This window comes from Microcaecilia unicolor, chromosome 2 (assembly GCF_901765095.1).
Source record: "Microcaecilia unicolor chromosome 2, aMicUni1.1, whole genome shotgun sequence".
NCBI classification, from domain to species: Eukaryota; Metazoa; Chordata; class Amphibia; order Gymnophiona; family Siphonopidae; genus Microcaecilia; species Microcaecilia unicolor.
In genome coordinates, this window is record NC_044032.1 from 283,006,572 (window position 1) to 283,031,016 (window position 24,445).

General features: G+C 42.4%; 1 protein-coding gene across 2 annotated transcripts in view; it reads left to right on the forward strand.

The window, feature by feature from the left end:
* The first annotated feature begins 5,935 nt into the window (after positions 1 to 5,935).
* HAUS6 (HAUS augmin like complex subunit 6) overlaps positions 5,936 to 24,445 on the forward strand; it is a 120,769-nt gene continuing 102,259 nt past the window's right edge. For both annotated transcript variants that reach the window (XM_030194222.1, XM_030194221.1), the window contains exons 1-4: positions 5,936 to 6,412; positions 14,280 to 14,375; positions 14,959 to 15,037; positions 23,881 to 24,013. In XM_030194222.1, the coding sequence (XP_030050082.1) occupies positions 6,279 to 6,412; positions 14,280 to 14,375; positions 14,959 to 15,037; positions 23,881 to 24,013 (442 nt within the window). In that variant the 5' untranslated portion in view covers positions 5,936 to 6,278. The remainder of the gene's footprint in view (positions 6,413 to 14,279; positions 14,376 to 14,958; positions 15,038 to 23,880; positions 24,014 to 24,445) is intronic.

Consider the following 24,445-nt stretch of genomic DNA (forward strand, 5'->3'; position numbering starts at 1 on the left):
AGTTTTTAAATATGAAGTTAGGGTGTAGGGAGCTTATAAATGTGTACTGTGATGTTATTTGAGTTCTGTTTGAATATTAATGAATGTAACTGTAGAGAGTTCTTATAACTGATTCTTATAATCTACTCCTTATCCCTGATACACCACATATTAACCACACCCCTTATTGTCACCAAGAGCATACCTACATTATTCAATATTAATAATTCACCCACCAATATTTTATCTTACCAAAATAACTGTAATCAGATTAATGGAAGATCCACTACACAAAGACAAAATCAACACAAAGGAAAGAAAGGACCAAACATACCTAGATTACAAGATAATAATCAATTAATAAAAATTAATTTAACCTCAAATCAGACCGACCCTTATCAAATAGTCCGGCTGGGTTATATTAATGCTAGATCAGTAGTAAATAAAACAAATATAATAACAGACTGGATTACGACTGATAACCTTGACCTCTTACTCATCACTGAAACCTGGCTTCATGATCAAAATGACTCTACAATTTTAGACCTATGTCCTCCAGATTATAAAATCAAGCATTGGACAAGAAAAGAAAAAGGAGGAGGAGGTATAGCATTAATCCATAAATCTCAATTCATCACTACAATTACATCCGAATCTATAACGCCCCATCTTGAAATAGCCTACTTTAATACTTTACTTGAAATAGCTTACTTTATTTCTTGTCTATTAGATTGTAAGCTCTTTGAGCAGGGACTGTCTTTCTTCTATGTTTGTGCAGCGCTGCGTACGCCTTGTAGCGCTATAGAAATGCTAAATAGTAGTAGTAGTAGTAGTAGTAGTAGTTCTTGTGGGGAGTTCCTGAGATGTATAAAGATGCAGATTTTTACATAATACTGCTTAAAGCATGGCTGTAAGGTATTCTGAGGGATTAAAGTTTAAAAACAAGGGTTTTAAATAGTAAAATATAATGTTTTTGAAAGGTTAGGGCAGACCTGCCAAGTCTCCCGCATTCAGCGGGAGACTCTCCCGCAATGCTGCCAAAGCAGGGAAGTCTCCCGCTGAGACACTGCGGCGGTAGCTCCCCCTACCACCTGGCATTCATTTCCTGGCCAGTGCTGCTTCTCCTGTTAAGCAGCAGTGGCGCGACCAAAAATAAAAAAACAAACGCGGGGCCGCAGCAGCCTTCAGGCATGTGCTGTCGGCTCTGCTGCTCCTCTCTCTGCACCTGGAGCAGGAAATTGACATCGACTTCCTGCTCCGCTCTGAGGACAGAGAGAGGACAGAGGACTGGCTGCAGAGCCGACAACTCATGCCTGAAGGCTGCTGCAGCCCTGCGCTTGCTTTTTTAATTTTTTTGTTTGTTAGTTCTTTTGTTGGCTGCTGCTGCTCAACAGGAGAAGCAGCAGTGGCCAGGAAATGAATATCAGGTGGAAGGGGGAGTGGGAGGCAGAAGATAGAATGGACAGAGTGGGAAGATGGGGAGAGAAGGAGGGAACATGGAGAAGGGCTGGAGAAAGAGCATAGGCGTAGTTTGACTGTTTCATTTGGGGGGGCAAAGAATGGGCGGAGCATATCAGCATATCATTTGCATATATACATATGCAAATGAATATGCTAATATGGAGACAGGAATTGAAATTTACAGGCAAAATATCACAGATGCACATTTCAAAAAGCTGACACATTTCAATTAATAAATTATGAATAAAATACTTTTATCTACCTTTGTTGTCTGATCATTTAGTTTTTCTATTCGCTTTGGTCCCAGTGTCTTCTGTTTTATGCAGTGTCTTCTTTCCAGTAGGCTTCCCTCTGCTCCCCACCCTCCCAGTCCCATCCATCTCGCGCTCCTTCCCTCTGCTCCCCACCCCTCCCAGTCCCATCCATCTTCTGTTCCTTCCCTCTGCTCACCATCCCTCCGTCCCATCCATCTCTTGCTCCTTCCCTCTGCTCCCCACCCCTCCCAGTACCATCCATCTTCCCTCTGCTCCCCACCCCTCCCAGTTCCATCCATCTTCTGTTCCTTCCCTCTGCTCCCCACCCCTCCCAGTACCATCCATCTTCCCTCTGCTCCCCACCCCTCCCAGTCCCATCCATCTTCTGTTCCTTCCCTCTGCTCACCATCCCTCCGTCCCATCCATCTCTTGCTCCTTCCCTCTGCTCCCCACCCCTCCCAGTACCATCCATCTTCCCTCTGCTCCCCACCCCTCCCAGTTCCATCCATCTTCTGTTCCTTCCCTCTGCTCACCATCCCTCCGTCCCATCCATCTCTTGCTCCTTCCCTCTGCTCCCCACCCCTCCCAGTACCATCCATCTTCCCTCTGCTCCCCACCCCTCCCAGTTCCATCCATCTTCCTTCTCCTGCCCCCCCCCCCCCGCGAGGTCCAAGATGGTGACTCCATTTACCCCCTCTCTTCCTCCCTCCCTCCCTCCGGCGCAGGCAACAGTCTTCAGCTTTTTCAGCGTTCCTGGCAGCGGTAGCGATGTACACGCTGCCTTCGGTCTGCCCCGGAAGCCTTCTCTTCAAGTTCCTGTTCCCACCTATGCGGGAACAGGAACTTGAAGAGAAGGCTTTGGGGCAGAGTGAAGGCAGCGTGTACATCGCTACCGCTGCCAGGAACGCTGAAAAAGACTGCTGCCTGCGCCGGAGGGAGGGAGGAAGAGAGAGGGGTAGATGGACACGCTCCTCTCCGTCCGCTTGGCTTCCCTGCCCTCTAGGAAGGCGGGACGAAGACAGAGAGGGCAGGGAAGCCAAGCGAATGGAGAGGAGCGCGTGCCTGCATGTTTTTTTTTTAACTAATGGCGCGGCGGCGCCTCGTCGTCACTCGCCCCCCCAGTCTACGCCTATGAGAGAGTGAAGCTGCTGGAGATAAGGATGGGTAGAAATGGGGGATCCTGGCTGACAGCAGAAAGATGGAAGACGCTGGAAAGGAAGGGTAGGATGAGAAACAGGAGAGACATTGAAGGATGGGGAGAGAGGGGGGGACATGATGAATGGAAAAGGGTAGAGAGACACTGGATGGAAAGAAGGGGAGAGACACTGGATGGAAGGATCGGGAGAGGGGGGTAGACGGATGGAAGGATAAGGAGAGAAAGAGGGAAGACAGATGGAAGGATGGGGAGAGAAAGAGGGAAGATGGATGGAAGAATGGGGAGAGAAAGAGGGAAAATGGATGGAAAGATGGGGAGAGATAGATGCTGGATGGAAGGATAGGGAGAGAAAGAGGGAAGACACTGGATAGAAGGATAGGATAGAAGGATAGAAAGAGGAGATGCAGAGAGAAAGGGGAGAGACTGAAAGGATGTGGAGAGAGATAGGGGTCACTGAACAGAAAAAGGTAGAGAGATAGACACTGGATAGAAGGAGGGGGAGAGAGAGAGAGAGAGACATTAGATGGGAGGATCAGGAGAGAGGATAGATGGGTAGTCCATTGTAAGCAATGAAGCCAATTAGGACAGATTGACTTTCCCCTTCCTAGCGCAACTGTCATCCCCATTTACTCAAAACAAAGCAAGAAACCTATGAGCTGCTGCATCCACATTGTCGTTTTTTTTTTTATTGTTCGTCCATCTGTAACAAGTCTAAAGCTGTTTCAATTGGATAGGCAGTGCCTTAAAAGGTGGAGGACAAAAGTGGTTTTTTTGGTTTTTTTTTAACTTATTGGACAGCTTTTTAATTTATTTGAAAGCTTCACATATGTAGATATAAATATCATGAAATAACAATTGAATATCACTTGAACAGCTTAAAAAATTATTATAGCTGCTAGAAACAACAATTTTAAACTCTATATTTTGTGTTCATTTTTCTACACTAAAACCTAAATAAATACACTGTGTACAATACAGATGGCCAAATTTCAGTGAGGATATCCTATTTCCTGATGGGTTCATCTTAAATGTTGTTGTAATCTGCTTTGGGAAGCCTGGTGTTATAAAGATGATGGAATATATTGAAATTAAATGGAAGTTGAATTAAACTCTCCTTTCATTGGGGCACATGTAATCACATCTTCATCTGTTTTGTAGAACTTTACCTTTTAGAAACACAAATGGATTATTCTGTTGTTTGAGCATGTTTCAGGGACAAGTGGTTTATAAGTCAAAATAATAAAAATATTTTCTGTAAAACATCTCTCATTTGTGGAAACATAACTAAAAAGCCCCTAATGCAGCCCATTGGCTTTCTTATATTTTGTTCTTGTGATGGCTCATACTGTGCCAAAACTGGAAATACAGTGAGACAGAATAATAGAATTCAGTAACATCCAAAACTTATTTTTTATGTTTTAATCATCTTTATTAAAAGCAATCAAGAAAAAAACAGTAAACCATCCAACATGGCACAATAAAAACTTTTACTTTTAACCCAAGAACCCTTCCCCTCCCATACTCCCCTCTCTCCCTATACGCCCGCCTGACTGTTTCCACCCACTAAAATAACACAACAGATGTACAGATCAGTAGGACTCAAAGCATTTCATAACAAGTAAAGCCATAAACAACACAGTTTATACTAAATTGTCTAACCACACTTTGGTTTTTGCCTTTGGGTTTAATAAGCAATACCATGTGCATGTAAGGTCTAGATAAACAAATGTAAACAATCTATGTTTAAGGCATATGCCCTAAATATGTAATACTTGGTAGCAATAATTAAACAGTGCTGGAATATTCACATAGCAGGCAGCCAATAGATTTATTTTCCACTGAAAATAATCAACTTTGTATAAACTTGGCGACTAATACTGTGCTGCTTGCTATTTTGTATTTTGGTGGTGTATTGTTTGCCTGCATAATAAAATCACACTTGCAAATATTTTTCTGACACCTTTAATTAACAAAAGCTAACATAAGAGGCAGACAGGGTTGTATAATTAACATTATAATTTTATTTGTATTTGGGTAATGACTGAGAAAAATACTATTAAAATTATATAACAAAGCATGAAGTTGACTTGGTTAACTTCTGCTGTATATTAACCAGTAGTACATAATAGTAATAAACAATATTAAGTGCATTTTATAATATACTACTGCATTCTTCAAAATAGAAGGAGTAAGTTCCCACAAACCATCTAAGCACAAGTAAAAAAAGAAAGCTTTCAAATGCTTCCAGGTCTCAACCTAATACATGTTAAATGTGGAATATGACTGTCATAAATAAATAAATAGATAGAAACTCTGAACGTTGATTAATTGATTTGCTTACTTTATTTCTTGTCTATTAGATGGTAAGCTCTTTGAGCAGGGACTGTCTTTCTTCTATGTTTGTGCAGCGCTGCGTACACCTTGTAGCGCTATAGAAATGCTAAATAGTAGTAGTAGTAGTAGTAGTAGTAGTAGGAATATGACTGTCATAAATAAACAAATAGAAACTCTGAACGTTAAGCACCTGATTCTCATAACATGATGTCTGTTTTAGTGGCCCATTATCAGGCGAAAAAAATCTGTGCAGGAATATAACACATGCTAGGGTATCCCTGTAACAGCCCCTCCAACAGACCACTGATTAAGATTTATAACAACAAATTACTACTCTACCTATGAAAAGTTATCCTGTTTTTATGCTTCCTCTATGTACATCCGATTGCTGCACAAGTTGGCATGTTTGAAAATATGTGAGATTAAATAAAAATGCTGCCACCAATAAAGAACGACAACGTAGATGCAGCAGCTCATAGGTTTGCTTCCTTTGTTTTGAGCGAACGGGGATGACAGCACCAGCGGGTAAGGGAAAACTCAGATAAACCTAATTGGTTTCAGCGTTCTGACGTCACTTCATCTCCTGTCTATTAAACCTCCTTGGTTACCGCACACGTTACGTCATCACCATACTGCAAGGTCCAACGCACTCATAGTGCGACTGATACTAGCCCCACCCACCCCTTTCCCTCAGTCGTGCCTCAGGTCCAAACACGCCTAGCGTAGCCTGCTCACGTGGTTTCTCTTTGGTCTGCTCATTGGTTGGTTGGATAGTTCTCTTTCCGCCTTCCGCGCGCCATTCAAGACAAAACAGTTTCAGACCCAGTTTGGATTTTGGTTTTGGTGGTTTAAAGAAATGATGGTGGCAACAAAGTTGTAACAAAGAAGCAGCCCGAGACTGAAAGACAGCGGACGCGGCAAGCAAGGCGCTTTGTGTGACCTGCTGTTTCTAGTAGTCTCTGGATGGCGCCTTTCACTTGCTACCTCTGGTCTATCCAGCCTTAGCAGCTGCCGGAGGAGGAGTAGGCAGCAGCAGCTAAGAAAGAGGAAAAGGAGGAAGAAGAGGAGGAGTAGGTGGTGGCAGCAGCGGGGAGATGAGCGGGGCAGCAGCTGGCCATCATACATGGCAGAAGGACCATTTGTGGTTGTATTTACAAGCTTTGGGATTCGAGGCCGGGGCTGCTTGTGCCGCCGCCGGCAAGTTTCTTACCCATGTCACGCTGGGAGTGTAAGTGAGAACTGCCATGGCAGCACTATAAAATCTATTTTTAAAACTATTATTATTCGATAGTTGATGCCGTGATGTAGAGTTCTAGTGGGGTTTGTGTGTAGAGTCCCTGTAATTATTTCGAATTGCAATGTCAGGGTGAAGAGTGAAAATTCTGGTCTTAGTTGTATTAAGCTACACGTTTTTGTTTTACTAATGCACTAGTATAAAATGCTCATTTTGTTAACTACTTTTAACATGAGGCATTTGTCACTTAAAGGATGATATTAAACGCTGGAAATCAGTTTTAAAAGGGGTTTTTTTTTAATCCTCTTGCTGGCTAAAACTCTGTTATCCTGAAGGAAAGAATTCGTTCAATCCTGCATATTTCTTTAAGGTTTGAAAGTAATGGTAATCAAATATTTTTTAGGTAACTTTAGATGTGGAAGCTACAATTTCCCACACTTTGGAATTTTGTTACTTCTAAGGAAATGGAAATGCCCTTGTAGGAGGCAGTGCTGATAGCATTAAACAAGTGGGTTAACTTTTAGGCATATTTTCAAAGCACTTAGCCTTCCAAAGTTCCATAGGTTTCTATGGAACTTTGAAAATATGCTTGTTTGTGCATACTGTGACAATAATGAACCATATTCGATTTCAATCCCACAAATTTAAGTGCTTCCTATACAGCTTGCATAATGCCAGCGAGGTCTTCCATTTGAAGATCATAAGATGAAATATATATAACTAGCCTATCAAGATGTGCTTGGAAAATACTTTTTAATCAAGCCTGTAGCACCCAGTATAGTGGGAAATATTTCTATATCTTTCTGCCATATTTTCTGGGTCTCCTGACTGTTTCTTGGGTTTTTAAAGTTATTTTCTCTCAAATCATATGGTGTATATAATATAAGTCTGAGTTCTGATCCTTTGTGCATGATATAATGTATTCGTATTGTAAAACATATGTAAAATAAGAAACAGCATAAGTATGTAGTTTAAAATGTAAAAACAGTTGGTTTGTATTCAAATACAGGTGGTGCAAGGTGAGTGGAGGAATGAATGTGTCAGGTTTTAACATTAGGTAGCAGTGCTAGTGAGGTTAGTGGGCATTGCAATACAATAAAATGTTTTAGTGATACGTAAAAAATACTGGAGTCTTTGTGTAATAGGTATATAATATAATACCAAGTCTATAAGTTAGTCCAAAATCTTTACTACATACTTTGAAATTTGTATTGAAATACTATGCAGGTATAAAATTGCATCATTATAGTGCTTCTTTCCACACAACCTAAGCATATATCACCACTATGCTTTATATTATATCACATATTACCCACAACCTTTCTGCTCATCGGGATTAATGCAAATCATCACAAAAAGTGATGTAATTATCTCAATAGTCCTATAACAGTTTATCCAAATTGGAAGTCCACTTGCTCCAAATCATGCTAACATGGTGCAGCGATTATATATCCAAAACATAACTCCATAATCTGTGTTGATCAGTTGAGTCAACTTTCAAAAATATAACAATCCCCAGAATGTTGTATGCAGGAGGGTGCCACGACGTTGAATGTCACCAAAAGACAAGGGTAATAATGCTGGAATTTGAGGACTGCTTGGGTACATCCCATAAGTCTCTGGATTGATCTGTGGGATGCTATGGAATGAAAAATTAATTCTTACCTGATAATTTTCTTTCCATTAGTCCCAACAGATCAATCCAGAGCCCCCCCTCCCCCCCCCCCCCCCCCCGGATTTACTGTCCGCGGTTTTGTTTCGGTTGGTTAGTTTTTTTGCGTTTCGTTGTTCTGAATGTTCCTTCGTTTGATTAAATAATAAAAACAAATAAATTTGGAAGTGGTGGAAGTATGTTGGGCATTTGGTCTGACAATGTCAGGAGAGTTTTCTATTGTTTCCATTCCACTGCTTTTTTCTGCCGTCATCTACTATGTATGTTACTTGTTTTGGGTGTTGACTGAACAGATGTTTGTTAGGCAGTCACAGCCTGTTGTTTGCTGTGGGTGCATCACTAGACGGCAGTTGCAGCTTCAAACAGTGGCGCGTTAAGCTCCCTTTTAAGGGCAAGCTGTTGTTTGATGAGAAGTTGGTGAAAGATCTGTGCGACTCAAAGACTAAGGATAAGTCGTAAATATTCTTTGTGGTTGGATTAGGCTCGCCCTCATTTTGAAGACACCAGGTGCTATCGTCCAGGGCAGCCTAGTTTTAATCAGAGATCCAGGTATCGGTCCAAGCAGGGTTTTGGAACTCCAGACTTCATGCTGTTATTCTCTGGATTTCACCTGAAGGGGGTGACTGTGTGCAGAGTCCCTTCTTTATCTTCCTAAGGTGGTTTCTGCCTTTCATCTCAATCAACCTTTGTTTCTTACCACTTGCTTGACATTCGCCATGTACTCCCACACTATTTGGAAGTGACCAACGAGTTCTGTTGGCTAGATCATTTGTTCGTGCTTTGCTAGGGACCTCAAAAAGGTAATTCGACTTCCAAAGCCACAGTAGCTCACTGGGTCAAGGAGGCTCTCGCATTCACTTATATACTATCAGGTAAACCGCTTCCGGACGTATTCCGGGCACCTTCTCCAGACACTACTGTTTGGATGTCTCCGCTCAGTCAGATGCATCTTTTGGAGTATCTGTGCTATCCATGGGAGCTTCAGGTTCCCATCCTACTTAAGGACTGCTTTGTTACATCCCACAAGTCTAAGGAACAAAAAATTGTCTTACCTGGTAGTATTCTCTTTTTTAGTAGCAGCAGATGAATCCAGAGATCCACCCTATCAGTTAGTTTTGTCTGTTGGATGTTGTTGCTGCATTTTTTACATTTTAGATGGACTTTTGTAATCGGTTTACTTGTTTGCATTTCTTGGTTTATCACTTTTCCCTGTGGGGAAGGTGAAATATTATTTCCTTCTGCTTTGTTTTGAGAAATACTGACTGATCAAAGTGCATTCCGTCCTATAAGACAGTGCAGTTCAGCGCTGTATCTCCACCTGTTGGTAGATGGTCACAACCCACAAGTCTCTAGATTTCATCTGTTGTGCCTAAGGGAAAGAAAATCAGGTAACACATAATTTTCTATCAATGTCGGAAAGATCTTGTTCTCAGACCATAGTTTCTGTTTTGCACCTTTTGTGCTTTTTTAAATTTATTGGAAGCATCCTTTTCTTTTTCTTCCATCTGTAGGACTTGAGACCATGCTGTGAATGCTTAAGTTATTTTTTTTTTCATTATAAATATTGCCTCTGCAACTATTATTTTGGGCTTCTGAGATGTGTTGTAAGGACTGCTTCTATTGGGTATGTTCGTTTTTGATTCTGCATTCTTATTAGTTTCCCAGTGTATTTGAATCTTTGTTAGGCCTCAAGCCTTCTACTCTTCAGTTAGGCTTTAATCGGTCATGGGCTTGAAGTTGCACCCTCTTTGGGGAAACTCCTTTGCTGCATCCAGCTTGTTCTGGATTGGTCTGGTATGGATGCTAAAAATCTCTTACCTGATAATTTTATTTCCTTTGGTCTGATACAACTAGTCTAGAATCCCTCTCTGTTTGGATATTATTGTTCTTTCTTACATTCTGTTTTTTTTTCCCTCCCATCATGTCACAGGACTAAGAGCCCAATGCACAAAACTTAGCGGGTCAGCAATGTGCTTATTTGACCAGTTCCAGCTGGTTTAGCAAGCATGTTATTCAACGGGAGATGCACAAAGGAGTTTTGCGGACTTTTTAACATTCACGGCAGCAGACAATGGAAATAGCGTGCTAATTTATTTAAATGAGCTGATCAGTATTCAAATGTGCATTCCGAAGGATGCAGAGAAAGGTTCACCAACTTTTACTGAGGGAGATTTAATGGGAGGTCTGGAGCAGGTGTAGCAGGCGGTTCTTTATTGTTATTGGTGAGTTCTTCATTGTTCTTGGCTGTCCTGGACAGGGCTGCCGGCAGTCTTTGGAGAGGGCTGCGGGAGATCTTAGCCATAGGTACTGACAGGCAGCGGCTAGTATGTAGAAGAGCAGCAGCACAGGAAAAAGTTTGATCAGGCTAAGCACTGTGATGTCAAGTGTTTTGCTCTGCTCTGCTGGTACAGCCTGCCTTCTCAATCACTAACACAGACTGCTTCAGAAATTACTGTGGATTCTTTTGGATTCGTATTAGGCAAATGAGACTTTTATTAGAGGTTCACTTCAAACGGAGAGTATATATGGCATTATTGTGTGAGATGCACAGTGGTTAAGGTATATACACAATGATTAAGCTTCATTGAAGACCTTACATCCTACTTGCATGCTCCAACAAGGTCTCTTTCCCGAGGAGCATGGCAACATCCTACTCACCCCATTACTGAAAGACACAAAGAAAAAAACGAACGACCTTACCAATTACCGCCCAGTCGCATCCATCCCACTAGTAGTCAAATTGATGGAGAGCATGGTGACAAAACAACTTATGGAATACATGGACAGGTTTTCATTATTACATGAATCACAGTCAGGATTCCGCCCCTCCCATAGCACTGAAACTGTACTAGTCACTCTCCTGGCCAAATTCAAGCATGAAATTGCCACAGGTAAAAGCATACTTACTCCTCCTCCAATTCGACATGTAGCGCGCATTCGACATGGTAAACCACAATATACTTCTACGTCTCCTAGACCACTTCGGGATTGGAGGAAATATGCTTAATTGGATCAAGGGTTTCCTAACCACCAGAACATACCAAGTTAAATTAAAAACAAACACATCACCACCGTGGAAAGCAGATTGCGGAGTACCTCAAGGATCACCAATCTCACCAACACTTTTCAATATAATGATGACCTCCCTGGCCAAATCCTTATCCAACCAAAACCTCACCCATTCATCTATGCAGACGACGTCACAATTTACATCCCTTTCAGACACGATTTATCAGAAATCACCAATGAAATCAAGAGAGGTTTGAATATCATGAACTCATGGGTAAGTTCATTTCAATTGAAACTGAACACTGAAAAAACACACTGCCTCATCCTTTCATCCCAACACAATAATTATAAACCCACAACCTTAAACACCCCAGACCACACCCTCCCTATTTCAGATAGCCTCAAAATACTAGGCGTTACAATTGATCACAATCTTACACTTGAGAGCCAAGTAAACTTCACTATAAAGAAAATGCTTCATTCAATGTGGAAACTTAAACGTATAATACCTTTCTTCCCGAGGGAAATATTCCGCAACCTGATACAATCAATGGTAATGAGCCACGCAGACTACTGCAACAGAATTTATGCGGGATGTAAAGAACAACTCACAAAGAAACTCCAGACAGCCCAAAACACAGCAGCCAGGCTGATATTCGGTAAAACACGATTCGAAAGTGCCAAACCCCTCCGAGAAAAAACTGCATTGGCTCCCAATCAAGGAATGCATCACCTTCAAAATCTGCACCTTGATCCACAAGATTATCTACGGCGAAGTCCCAGGATATATGACCAACTTGATAGATCTCCCAACCAGAAACAACCAGAGCATCACGCACCTACTTGAATCTCCACTACCCAAGCTGCAAAGGACTCAGATACAAATTAACCTATGCATCCAACTTCTCCTACATAGGCACACAATTGTGGACTGCACTGCCAAAGACTGTGAAAACAGTCTACAACCATCTAAACTTCAGGAGATCATTAAAGACCTACCTGTTCAGAAAGGCATTCCTCACTGACCTAACTTAAATGCCTCAACTCTGCAACACAGCATAACCATAGATTGCATTGGACACTATATATTCCTTCCTATCCTTGACCCCAATGTACCTGAATACACCAACCGTACCTGACCCTATTATCAAATTATATTTGTTTCCCCTACCGGAATTGGCGATCGCCTTTACGGTACTATGTAAGCCACATTGAGCCTGCAAATAGGTGGGAAAATGTGGGATACAAATGTAATAAATATAGTTGAAGAGAAACAATAATAAAAATATATACATCGCATCACTACATCCAGGCTTTTTATACATACATTTATTTATTTATTTTATTTTTGTTACATTTGTACCCCGCGCTTTCCCACTCATGGCAGGCTCAATGCGGCTTACATATTGTATACAGGTACTTATTTGTACCTGGGGCAATGGAGGATTAAGTGACTTGCCCAGAGTCACAAGGAGCTGCCTGTGCCTGAAGTGGGAATCAAACTCAGTTCCTCAGTTCCCCAGGACCAAAGTCCACCACCCTAACCACTAGGCCACTCCTCAACACTGGTCATGTATCATTACATCCAGGCTTTTTCATCAGTGAAGCCAGGAGTCTGTTGACCAGGAGAAGCAATAATAAGGAAATATAATATATACATACAGCACATCACTGGTCATGCATCACTACATCCAGGCTTTTTCATCAGCTGGGGGAGCCCCTTTTCAGCGAAGCCAGGAGTCTCTAGACCAGGAAACAGTCCCTGTTCAGTGCCTACATTTACTCACAGGTGAGCTCCCAATTTGCTGAAAAGAGGCTTCCCTTTTTATTAGGCTTAGAACTCATTTTCAGAGCTAAGGAAAATGACAGAATATGTTTACATGTTCTCCGTTCAGATAAACAAGACACTGGCCAGATGTCTTATCTCCTGCACTTGAGACATGCCTCACCTTCCCACACATACCAAATCATTTTCACATAAACAGAATTATTATTAAAAAAAAAAAAATTACTTTTAATTAAAAACACAGACCCAGAGTGTACTGTCGGTCACTCAGACAGAGTTGAAAAGCAATCTTTAAAATCCTTCCATTTCAGTCAAGGAAGGCGAAAGCAGAGTAACTAGCAACCCAGGAAGTGAAATCCTCTCACACTGATGAGTGCCTTCATCCTCTAATACCATCTTCCCCCCCCCCTTTTTTTTTTTTTAAATACCATTTCACCCTTCTCCCTCCACTGCAGCCATCTCCTCTTCAGGGCTTGGGGGGGGGGGGGGGGGGGGGGGGGGAAGGGGCAGCTTTGTGTATGTATGAAAGCTGTGTGTAGGAAAAAAAAGCTAGACGTGGCTTTCATACATGTACAAAAGGGAGACATAGGCTTCCAGCCCTCTACCTTGAGTTAAGGCGCCTCCGGGAGAGGTAATACGCAAATGCCAGGGCCAATAAAATAATCCCTGGGGTGCAAAAGTTGGAACCAGAATGGTCGCCATGGAGCCGCTTCCACATCACACGTTGTTTAGGGCATGCCCTGCCACTTTCCTTAACAAGCTGCACTGTAAATATTCGTGCAGCTCATTTGTATGCGATTCATTGTGTTGTGAGAATCACTCAATATTTTTGCTGTGGTAGAAATAACGAATGGTTCTTTCCAGGGACTTTTGTGCATCAGGCTCAAAGTCTTTGAGTTCAGGTTCATCAAACTTGCCTCTTCCGATTCTGAGGCAACTCCTGACCTAGTTGCAAAACTGAGCGTTAAGTACAACAATGCCTAGTTACTAAAGGTACTGTACTGAACATCCTCAACATTTGAATGGAGGTGTAAACTTGAGGACCATTGCATGGTCATTTGAAACACTGAATGTTCTATTAGTGCACAGTACCCTTTTGGGGCGAATCACTTGAAACTACTTCATTATTTTTCTGTCTCTGCTGGTCAATGGACACAACACCCATATGCTCTGGATTAGTCTAGTAGGAATAAAGGAAAGAAAATTATCAGCTAAGACATTTCTTCTTAGAAAATATTTATCAGTTTTCTGACTGAATATGGCTTATCAAGAAAAGATTTTAATGATCCTTAATATATAGCCATGTTTTTTAAAGAATTGCTTAACTCACTTTTGGTTAGGATTGTGTTTGGAAGACCATATTCTTACTAGTATTGTATATGTTTTCAAACTAGGAATATGTTTGACAAGCCGAACAAGGATGCTTTTTCCATGACTGCACACTTTCTGTTTTCAAAACTGGACAGTTCAAAGTGTAAAGAGACATTCAGGTAAGGACCTTTTTGGCAGCACGTAGTACTTTAGAATACCTAGAGCTAAAATATGCTTCTCTATAAGTAAATTGGTATTATTTTGTCCCAGATTCATGAAGTATGTACCGCCATGTGTGTGTCACCTTACTCATGCAAGTTGGCTTGTCTCATCCCTCTCTTGTCCCTCTTCCAAGCATTAGATCAGCTGGAAGTTGTTCTCTATAATTCCTGGGGAAGGAGAAGAGGGGTGCAGAAGCACTACATGGTAGCAGCAAGCATGAGAGTGAGCACAATATTCCTAGGGAGGTAGTGTGGAGTGAGTTCAGCTCCTGAAAAAAAGGAGATATTCTCATGGACCAGAGTTTCCTCATCCCAACTATAGAGGAATACCTACTTTCTTCATTCCTAGGGATCATTAGCTTTGACTCTAAACTTTAGCCCAGGGAGAAATTGCCACCAGGGATTTAATTCAGGTAAACTGTAACAGTGCTGTACTTGCACTGTCCCTGTACTCTATTTTATAACTGGCAAATGGAGTATGTTTTATGTTAGTGACAAGTATTAATCAACCTTTTTATTTCTTGGTTTTTGGAATGTAAAGGTTTTGTTGGCCTCCACTTGATAAAAAGAGAGATGCTGAATTCAGGAAGCTGTGCTGTGAGTGGTTAAAAAAAATTTCAGTAAGTATCTATTTTAAATCATGTTTAGACTTCAGGTTAGATAAGTTTAAAGCGCAAGTTTGCAAGACTATAGTCCTAAATAATTATAACATTTTCCTTCAGCCCCTCTTCTGCTTTTCTCACCTCCTATGCAAAAGAAAAAAAAGAAACACCCCAACAAATCCTCTCTGCTTCATTGCTTTGGAGACTGCCGCACTATTGGTTGCTTTCTTTTTTTGCTTCCCTTCCCCACCCCTCACCTCTGTTAACCTTCATACTCCTCCCATGGAGGAAAGTATGAGCTCTACGAAAGAGTAGCACATAACGCTGACTGACCCATTTACCCTTCTCATTCAGTCTTAAATATTCCTTCACAAGCTCTTCTAGTTGCTGTTCTTAAAGTGTATTTATTTATTTGACTTTGGGTGTTCTGCAGTTTGCATTAGAAACCTTGACGACATGGCGGCTTACAAAAAGAGAAAATATTTAATAATTGAAGTAGCAAACTGATAGCAGAAATATTTTTCAAAGTGAAAAAAAACCATGTTCATAGGTCTTCACTTTTCCTTAGGTTGTCTTATTCTTTGAACATCACGCCTTTTAGCTGGCAGTTCTGCATCCCCTTCTGCCATTGCCACAGCCCCCCCCCCCCCCCCCCCCCGGCTCTTCAGACTTTCTCCTCGCCTTTCTCCCCCCCATCTCACCAACAGGTTTTTGTGGAGGAGTAGCCTAATGGTTAGTGCAGTGGGCTGAGAACCTGGGGAACTGGGTTCGATTCCCACTGCAGTTCCTTGTGACCCAAGTCACTTAACCCTCCATTGCCCCAGGTACAAACTTAGATTGTGAGCCCACTAGGGACAGAAAAAGTACTTGCATATAATATATGTAAACTGCTTTAGTTGTACCCACAGAAAGGCGGTATATCAAATCCTTTACCCTTTTACTATCTTGTTGCCACCAATCCTGTATTTCTTCCTTTTTCCACCCCCTCCCAGCACACATTCCTGCATCATACTGGTTACCCAGGCTGCTTATCTGTCACAGAGCTTCCGTCAGAAAACTAAAATGTAGTAGCTGTAGCCGTTTTTATTTCTTTTGAGATTGTCTGAGGACTGCTTTCCATTGCATGAGTGTTGCACACTAGGCTGCATGTGCTGCTCTTTGGCAGGTTTATTCTTTTTATGTAAGTCTTTGAGTAGTGGTATACTATTTCATCAGTTTAGGTTTTGGATTACAACTTCAATAGCTCCGTGGCCTTCAGTCATGCGTGGCGAGGTGTGTGGCTCAGTTCTGCGGGACCCTGCTAGAGGGGCATGGGTCTCCTTCCCCCCCCCCTACACACCTCTTCTAACCATTTTGGGATTGAAGCCACTACTGGCAGTGGAGGAATGGCAGCAGACTCTTGTATAAACTGAGATTTAAATTTTGGCCCTTTTTTTATTGGCCAACAAATCTTGGTTTATACTCGTGCCAAAAGTACAAAGACTAGGGGACACTCTGGAACTCTTTGCCGGAGGATTTGGTAACAGCGGTTAGCGTATTTGGGTTTAAAAAAGGTTTGGACAAATTCCTGGAGGAAAATGTCCATAGTCTGCTATTGAGACAGACATGGGAAGCAACTGCTTGCCCTGGGATTTGTAGTGTGGAGTGTTTCCAAAATTTGGGTTTCTGCCAGGTACTTGTGACCTGGCTTGGCCACTGTTTGGAAAACAGGATGCAGGGCTAGATGGACCACTGGTCTGACCCAGTATGATTACTCTTATGTTCTTATGTAGACAATCCATCCAGATTTTCGTTTTGTTTTGATCCAAACAGGATAGGGTAGCCATCGGTAAATGCACAGTTTCCAGTTGGCTAGCAGATTGCATCTCCTTCGCTTATGCCCAGGCTAGACTGAGTCTTGAGGGTCATGTCACGGCTCATAAATGTCTTAGCCATGGCTACATCGGTAGCCTACTTGAGGTTAGCCTCCATAGAGGAGATTTACAAGGCTGTGATAGTTTTCGACCACACATGTACATCTCGCTACTGCCTTAAGTACGATACCTGACATGACAACTGGTTTGGCCAGATAGTCCTGCAGAATCTGTTTGGTGTCTAGAATCCAACTCCATTCTTGTAGACCCAATTTTGTCATGTTCAAGGCTGCACCTTCGTAACTAGTATGTATATATAGTTTCAGGTTAATTGACTTTGAGGCCTTGATGTTTCAAGTCCCTGGTGTCCTAGCATTGTTTTGATTGAGAATGGTAGCTAGGGATTCCCACATGTGAGAATACAACTGGGCCTGCTTGTCCTCAGAGAAAGCAAAGTTACTCACCTATAGCAGGTGTTCTGCAAGCACAGCAGGCCAAGTATTCTCACACATATCTTCCCACCTCCCCTAGAAGTAGTATTCTTTTAGCTATATTATCTGACATACCCACGCTTGCGCGTTGGGCTGGATGGCACCTATGCATGCCTGGAGGGATGCTCCTAGAATTTTCTTGAAACATCCATATGCTAGCCAGCATCCGCACTGGGCTCCATCGGATGACATAACCATATTTGGGAATACCTGGCCTGCTGTCCTTGGAGAACACCTGCTGCAGGTGAATAACTTTGTTTTGATAAAAATGTGCCAAACCACTTAAAAACATAACCTGAAATTCCAATAGAACTTCGTTTATATAGTAAAATAATATGGTCTACTGTATCAATGGCAGCTGTATCATCAAACTGTAACAATATCAAAGACATCCCTTTAACCAAGGAGATTTTGGCATCAGTTACTAAAGAAAGTAATGTTGATTTGGTGCTATGGTGAGCTCTGAACCCAAAGTAACATATCCTAAGATAATGATGAAGTACTAATTAGTTCAGAACTCTGCTACAATGGCTTTCAACATTTTAGCCAGTATAAAAATGCTGGCTATGGGTTTGAAATGTACTGGTTAGCTGCATTTTTGTTTTTAAATATTGGCTTTAGGATTATGTCACCCAGTTTAGTAGGAAAACGTCCATTGGCCTATAATAAATTCTGAAAAGAGGTAAGCCAGTCAATTATTTGAAATGTAGGGTCTGCCATTAAATATGATGGGCAATTGTCAAGCCAAAAAGGAGAAAAAGATAGCGTGCTTAAAAGTGATCTAATTTTAGTGCTGTCAACATTTGGGAGACATGATCAGTCTATTAGAAGGGTAAGACAAATCAGATCTTAAGGAGGTGCGTGAGAAGAAGGTGGAACAGCAGCTCAATCCACTTGCCTTCTCCACTGTGGTGGGCATGCAGGCTGCCGTGTGTGGGAGCTATGTAGCTAGAGCCATGTTGCTCTGGTTGCAACAGCTCATGGAGTTCCCAGAGGATGTTCTCTTTAATCTGGTGCATATAATCTGTTCTGTGGCCTCGCTTGTGCTAGCCTGAAACTGGTTTTGGCTGCACCACTGGGTGGTAGATGCAACTTTCAAGGAATATCCAAGTCAATTTCCCTTTAAAAGGCATCTGCTTTTTGAGGATGGCTTGGAGAAGCTGGTCAAGGACTTGGGAGAGGCTCACCCTCTCTGGCTCCTTGAGTTGCGCCAGAAACCCAGTGTGACTGCTCAGTCAAGCCTCATCCTAGGGGATGATTCCGGTTTCAGGTGGATAGACATCAACCTGGACCCACTCTGTCCCCCCCATTAGGCCCTTAAATTTGGAGTCCTTGCATGGCCCTTAGAAGTCAGGAGCTTCTGGAATTTGGCTCTGCCAAAGACTCCAGAGGTGCACAATGAAGGTGCACCAGGTCTATCATTTGCTTGGATAAGGGCAGGATAGCTCTCTTCAGCTATGAGTAGGGCCCATGTCACCTTAGATTGTTGGGTCCTTGAAGTGATCTGTTGGGGCATGTCTTGAAGTTTGCTCTTCCTGGCCACAGTGCTGCCTTCAGAGCGGGGGCAAGGTCACTTCCCTATTTCTTTTGTGGTCCCAAAGAAAGGTGGCTCCTTCCAGTCCATCCTTGATCTAAAAATGGTCAACATCTGCCTCATGGTACCATGCTTTTGGATGAAGACATTTTGATCCATGATCACCTCCATCTGGGCAAGTTTCTGACCTTCCTGGATCTTGCAGAAGCTTACCTGCAAACTCCTGTTAGGGTTGCCCACACACAGTTCCTACATTTTTTTGTGTCCTGGGCCAACATTTTTAGTTTTGGGCCCTTGCGTTAAGTATGGTGCCAGCCCTTCGCGCCTTCTACTAGTACTAATCATTTCTATAGCGTTACTAGACGTACGCAATGCTGTACACTGGACATGAAGAGACAGTCGCTGCGCGACAGGGCTTACAATCTAATTACTACTACTACTATTTAACATTTCTATAGCGCTACAAGGCATACGCAGCGCTGTACACCATACACAAAAAAGACAATCCGTGCTCAAAGAGCTTACAATTTAGATAATACAGGTAAACAGACAGAACAATTAAGGGTAAGGGAATAAAGAGGTGAGGATAAAGGACAGGGCAAGTGAGTAGAGGTTAGGAGTCAAAAGCAGTGGTAAAGAGGTGGGCTTTAATTTTGGACTTGAAGACGACCAAAGACAGGGCTAGGCGCACAGGCTCTGGAAGTCTATTCCAGGCGTGAGGTGCAGCAAGACAAAAGGAACGGAGTCTAGAATTAGCAGTAGAGGAGAAGGGGACGGATAAGAGAGATTTATCTACAGAACGGAGTACCCGAGGGGGGGCATAGGGAGAGACGAGAGTGGAGAGATACTGGGGAGCAGCAAAGTGAATACACTTATAGGTCAATAAAAGGAATTAGGATAGGCAAACAGGACAAATAAAGGGATAAGGGAGTTACTAAGGTGGGAATGACAAAACATGGGTACTGAACAAGTGAGTAAGGGTTAGGAGTTAAAAGCAGCATCAAAAAGGTGGGCTTTTAGCATAGCTTTGAAGACAGCCAGAGATGGAGCTTGACGTACTGGCTCAGGAAGTCTATTTGAGGCATATGGTGCAGCAAGATAAAAGGAACGGAGTCTGGAGTTAGCACTGGAGGAGAAGGGTGCAGATAAGAGAGATTTACCGGGGAGGAGTGTAGGGAGTGGTAAGAGTTGAAAGGTACTGAGGAGCTGCAGAGTGAATGCACTTGTAAGTCATTAAAAGGCGTTTGAAATGTATGCGGAAATGGATAGGGAGCCAGTGAAGTGACTTGAGGGGAGGGCTAATATGAGCATAGCGACACTGGCAGAATATGTCATGCAGCAGAATTTTGAACAGATTGAAGGGGAGAGAGATGGCATAGTGGGAGACCTGTGAGAAGCAAGTTGCAAGAGGTAATAAGAGTGTGGATATGGGTTCTGGTTGTGTGCTCAGAAAGGAAAGGATGAATTTTGGTGGTATTATAGAGAGAGAAACAATAGGTTTTAACAGTCTGTTGAATATGTTCAGAGAAGGAGAGGAGTCAAAGTTGACCCCAAGGTTAAGAGCTGATGAGACAGGGAGGATGAGAGTGTTATCCACAGAGAATGGGGGAAGAGGAGAGGTTGGTCTATGGGGGGAAAGATAAGAAGCTCAGTCTTGGTCATGTTTAATTTCAGATGGCGATCCAGGCAGCAATGTCAGACAGGCAGGCTGATACTTTTGGCGTGGACTCCTGCTGAAATTTCTGGTGTGGAGAGGTAGATCTGAGAGTCATCAGCGTAAAGCTGATACTGAAAACCATAGGAAGCCAAGGGAAGAAGTATAGATGACGAAGAGACGATGTCCCAGATAGTGTAGACAGGAGTAATCCACTTCTAGGTAGGCTTTAGGTCCGGGTTCCCAGTGGAGTATAGACTGAGGGGTGCTCTAGGCAACAGTCCTGGGACTGCGTTCCTTTCCCCTTTGGGAAAAGACTCAGTTGGTATCTGAGTTCTCACCGGTGAGTCCTGCACTGGGTGAGCCCTGATGACTTTTCACCCTTGGTGTGTCCTACAGCAGGAGCTATTGACAACCCATTCTCTCTAGTGCTTCTCCATTGCTCTCCAAGATTAAAGTTCACACACAGAAAGGCTTCCAGCACAGCCTCTTCTCCAGATGCCGCCCCCTCCTGCATTGTATAATATTTAAGGACATATGCGCAGAACATAAGGACTAGATTTTTACCAATAATATTTATTTACAAAACAGGTAATGCAATGTTAGAAGGCAGTTTGGGGGATTTTACACAAGGGAAATGTGCCACAAGATGAATATTGTTAAAAAGTCTGAATTATTTATTAAGCTGGAATAAGAGGAACTGACTTTGATTGAGGAACTGACTCAGATGAATTCTTTCTGCTGCTGCTGGCTGGAGTGGTGAAGGAGGTTTGATGGTGATCCTTGCTGGAAAAGAAGTCTTCTAATTGCAGAGTTATTGTTGGAGCGTGACTTAGTTCACAGGGATTCAGTGAGGGTCCAGAGAGGGTACAGATTGTCCAGCAGACAGGATCCAGGGAAGAGTGCAGGTCCAGGGAGCCAAGACCTGTTTGCTTCTTTCTCTATAACATCAGCAAAATTCGCCCTTTCCTCTCTGAGCACACCACCCGTACTCTCATCCACTTTCTCAATTACCTCTCGCCTTGACTACTGCAACCTATTCCTCACTGGCCTCCCACTTAACCATCTTTCCCCCCTTCAATCCGTTCAGAACTCTGCTGCGCGTCTTATCTTCCGCCTAGACCGATATGCTCATATCACCCCTCTCCTCAAGTCACTTCACTGGCTTCCGAACAGGTACCGCATACAATTCAAGCTTCTCTTGTTAACCTACAAATGCACTCAATCTGCAGCCCCTCATTACCTCTCTACCCTCATCTCCCCTTACGCTCCTACCCGTAACCTCCGCTCACAGGACAAATCCCTCCTCTCAGTACCCTTCTCCACCACCGCCAACTCCAGGCTCCGCCCTTTCTGCCTCGCCTCACCCTATGCTTGGAATAAACTCCCTGAGCCCATATGCCAAGCCCCCTCCCTGCCCATCTTCAAATCCTTGCTCAAAGCCCACCTCTTCAATGTCGCTTTTGGCACCTAACCATTATACATCTATTCAGGAAATCTAGACTGGCCCAATTTGATTGACTGCACTTTTTTGTCCTTTAGATTGTAAGCTCCTTTGAGCAGGGACTGTCCTCTGTGTTAAATTGTGCAGCGCTGCGTAACCTTGGTAGCGCTTTATAAATGTTAAGTAGTAGTAGGTAAAGGAAAAGAAAGATGATGGCGGAGAATGTTCTAGTTTTATTTATAATTTCTGGTTGGGCCACAGGCTGGAGTCAAGTGGAGTGTATTTGAACCAATGAAAACTCGGGGATAACTGAATACTGGTTCTCTCTTGTTTTTGAGATGGAGCTTGGTAGCTGGTCACATGTTCCTGGAGGAAAAGTCCATAGTCTGCTATTGAAACAGATTTGAGAAAGTTACTGCTTGCCCTGGGATTGCTAGCATGGAGTGTTGTCACTATTTGGGTTTCTGCCAGGTACTTGTGACCTGGTTTGGTCACTTTTGGTAACAGTGAACGCTTTATATCCCTGTCTTTCGGATGGCAAGGCTAGGAAACTCTGCAAGTTTGGCTTTTGCAGAGTTCTATACAAATCCTGGAAGGTCTCTGTTCACTCCACAGCTCAGTTGGCTCTGTACGCTGTATGGGGACCACAAGGTTTGTAGGGCTGTATGGTGTAATGGCTAGGCCATTGATAGTGGTTGCTTGTCTATCTGGCAAAGAGTAATCCTGCAGGGGCTTTGGGCATACTTCCCTAGAGTACTTGTAATTCTCTAATGGAGGTTTGAGCAGTTTCAACAGTGAATACTTAGGTGGAGACCTGGCGATGATGATCCCCTGGCAGTGCAGGGGATCATCACCGTCTTGCCTTCTCCGCCTGTAAAGGGGACTGCTTTGGTACATTCCACTCTTTTGTACTGGTATGCAGGATAATAAGGAAAGTGAAATTTGTTCTTATCTGTCAATTTCATTTCCTTAAATCCTGCTATACCAGTCTAAACAGAAAAACAAAATAGGGGTGGACCAAAAAAGCTGTTCACAGCCAAATGTAATACAACCAATTTTTGTTCATCACCATTCGTGTAACAGACCAGTCTAAGACCCACACTGGAAGTCTACGGCTTGGGTCTCATGAAGCTTTGACTACTGTCCTAGTAATTATTTGGTTAAGGGGAGATTTATTCTTATTCTGAAAGAAAAGTCAGAATAGACTTCTGCATTCAGGTTGCTCTCTTTGTTATTGTTATAGTGATTCTAAAATGTTGTGATCTGAATCTTACATACGTACTTTCGAGTGTATTTTTTAGTTCTGCTTTGTCAGGAGAATACTGGCAAGTTCCAGGATGGCACCACTCATTATACCAGTGATGAAATCACTGATTTGTCAGCTTTCTGCCTCCATCTGCTGGTAGGAAATGGAGACAGAACGCACTCTCTTGGACTGGTATAGCAGGTTTCATGGAAAGCAAATTAACAGATAAGAATAAATTTCATTTTCAAGCACACTTTCACCCGACAAACACTAACAGTTACGCACAGAATTATTTTAATTTCTGTGTACACACAGAATTATTTTAATTTCTGTGTACACACAGAATTAATTTAATTTCACATGCTTTCTTTCCATTCTAAGGTTTAAAACGCATTTGCTCTGTCTAAATCCTGCTAACCCATCTGTAGAAGCAGCTTCAGCTTTGAGTAGCAGTTTTTAGGGGACAGTATTAGATTTAATTTCAATCTTATGACTTGTGAACGTATTAAGTCTCATTGTAGATATGCTGTTCCATAAGTGTGTGTCACTTAATATGGATACTTGTTTCTTTTGTTTGTCAAACAAATTTGACCAGAGTTAATTCAGTTTTAGTAAGCGTCCTTTATCTGATTTCTATAGGATGAATGTGGAAGTTGCTTTCCTCAAGTTGTTGCCTCTCTGTTCCTTTCTCCTGGTGGCCCCAAGTTTGTTCATCTTATGTACCACTTTGCAAGATATGTGGTTTTACAACACATTAAGAGAGAGACAGAAGGTAAGTTGTAATTTAAGTGTGCTGTAAATTCCTCTTTTGTAGGACGAAGGACTGCCTGGATGGTCTGTCTGTATGATGACTGCCATTAAGTAGAGGAAGAACTTCTTTTAATTTCAAACGTAATTGATAAACACTTCGTTTTTACGTTGAATTCTTTTTGGGGAAACTTTATTTATTTTTCTGATGTACCCCAAACATCATAATTTTGGGCACTTGCCTTACAGATTGGAACAGGCTGTTGACATTGGTTCGTTAAAGCAATATTTATGAATTATCTTTTCTGTATCAGCATATTTTACCAGTCCTTAGAGCAGAATCATGGCGATACAAGAGGCAACTGCCTGATTGACGGCCACATATTATGTTACTTATTATTTAAGCATAGTTTCCTTAGCGTATGCAGCAGATGAATTCAGGAACTGGTGGTTTGTG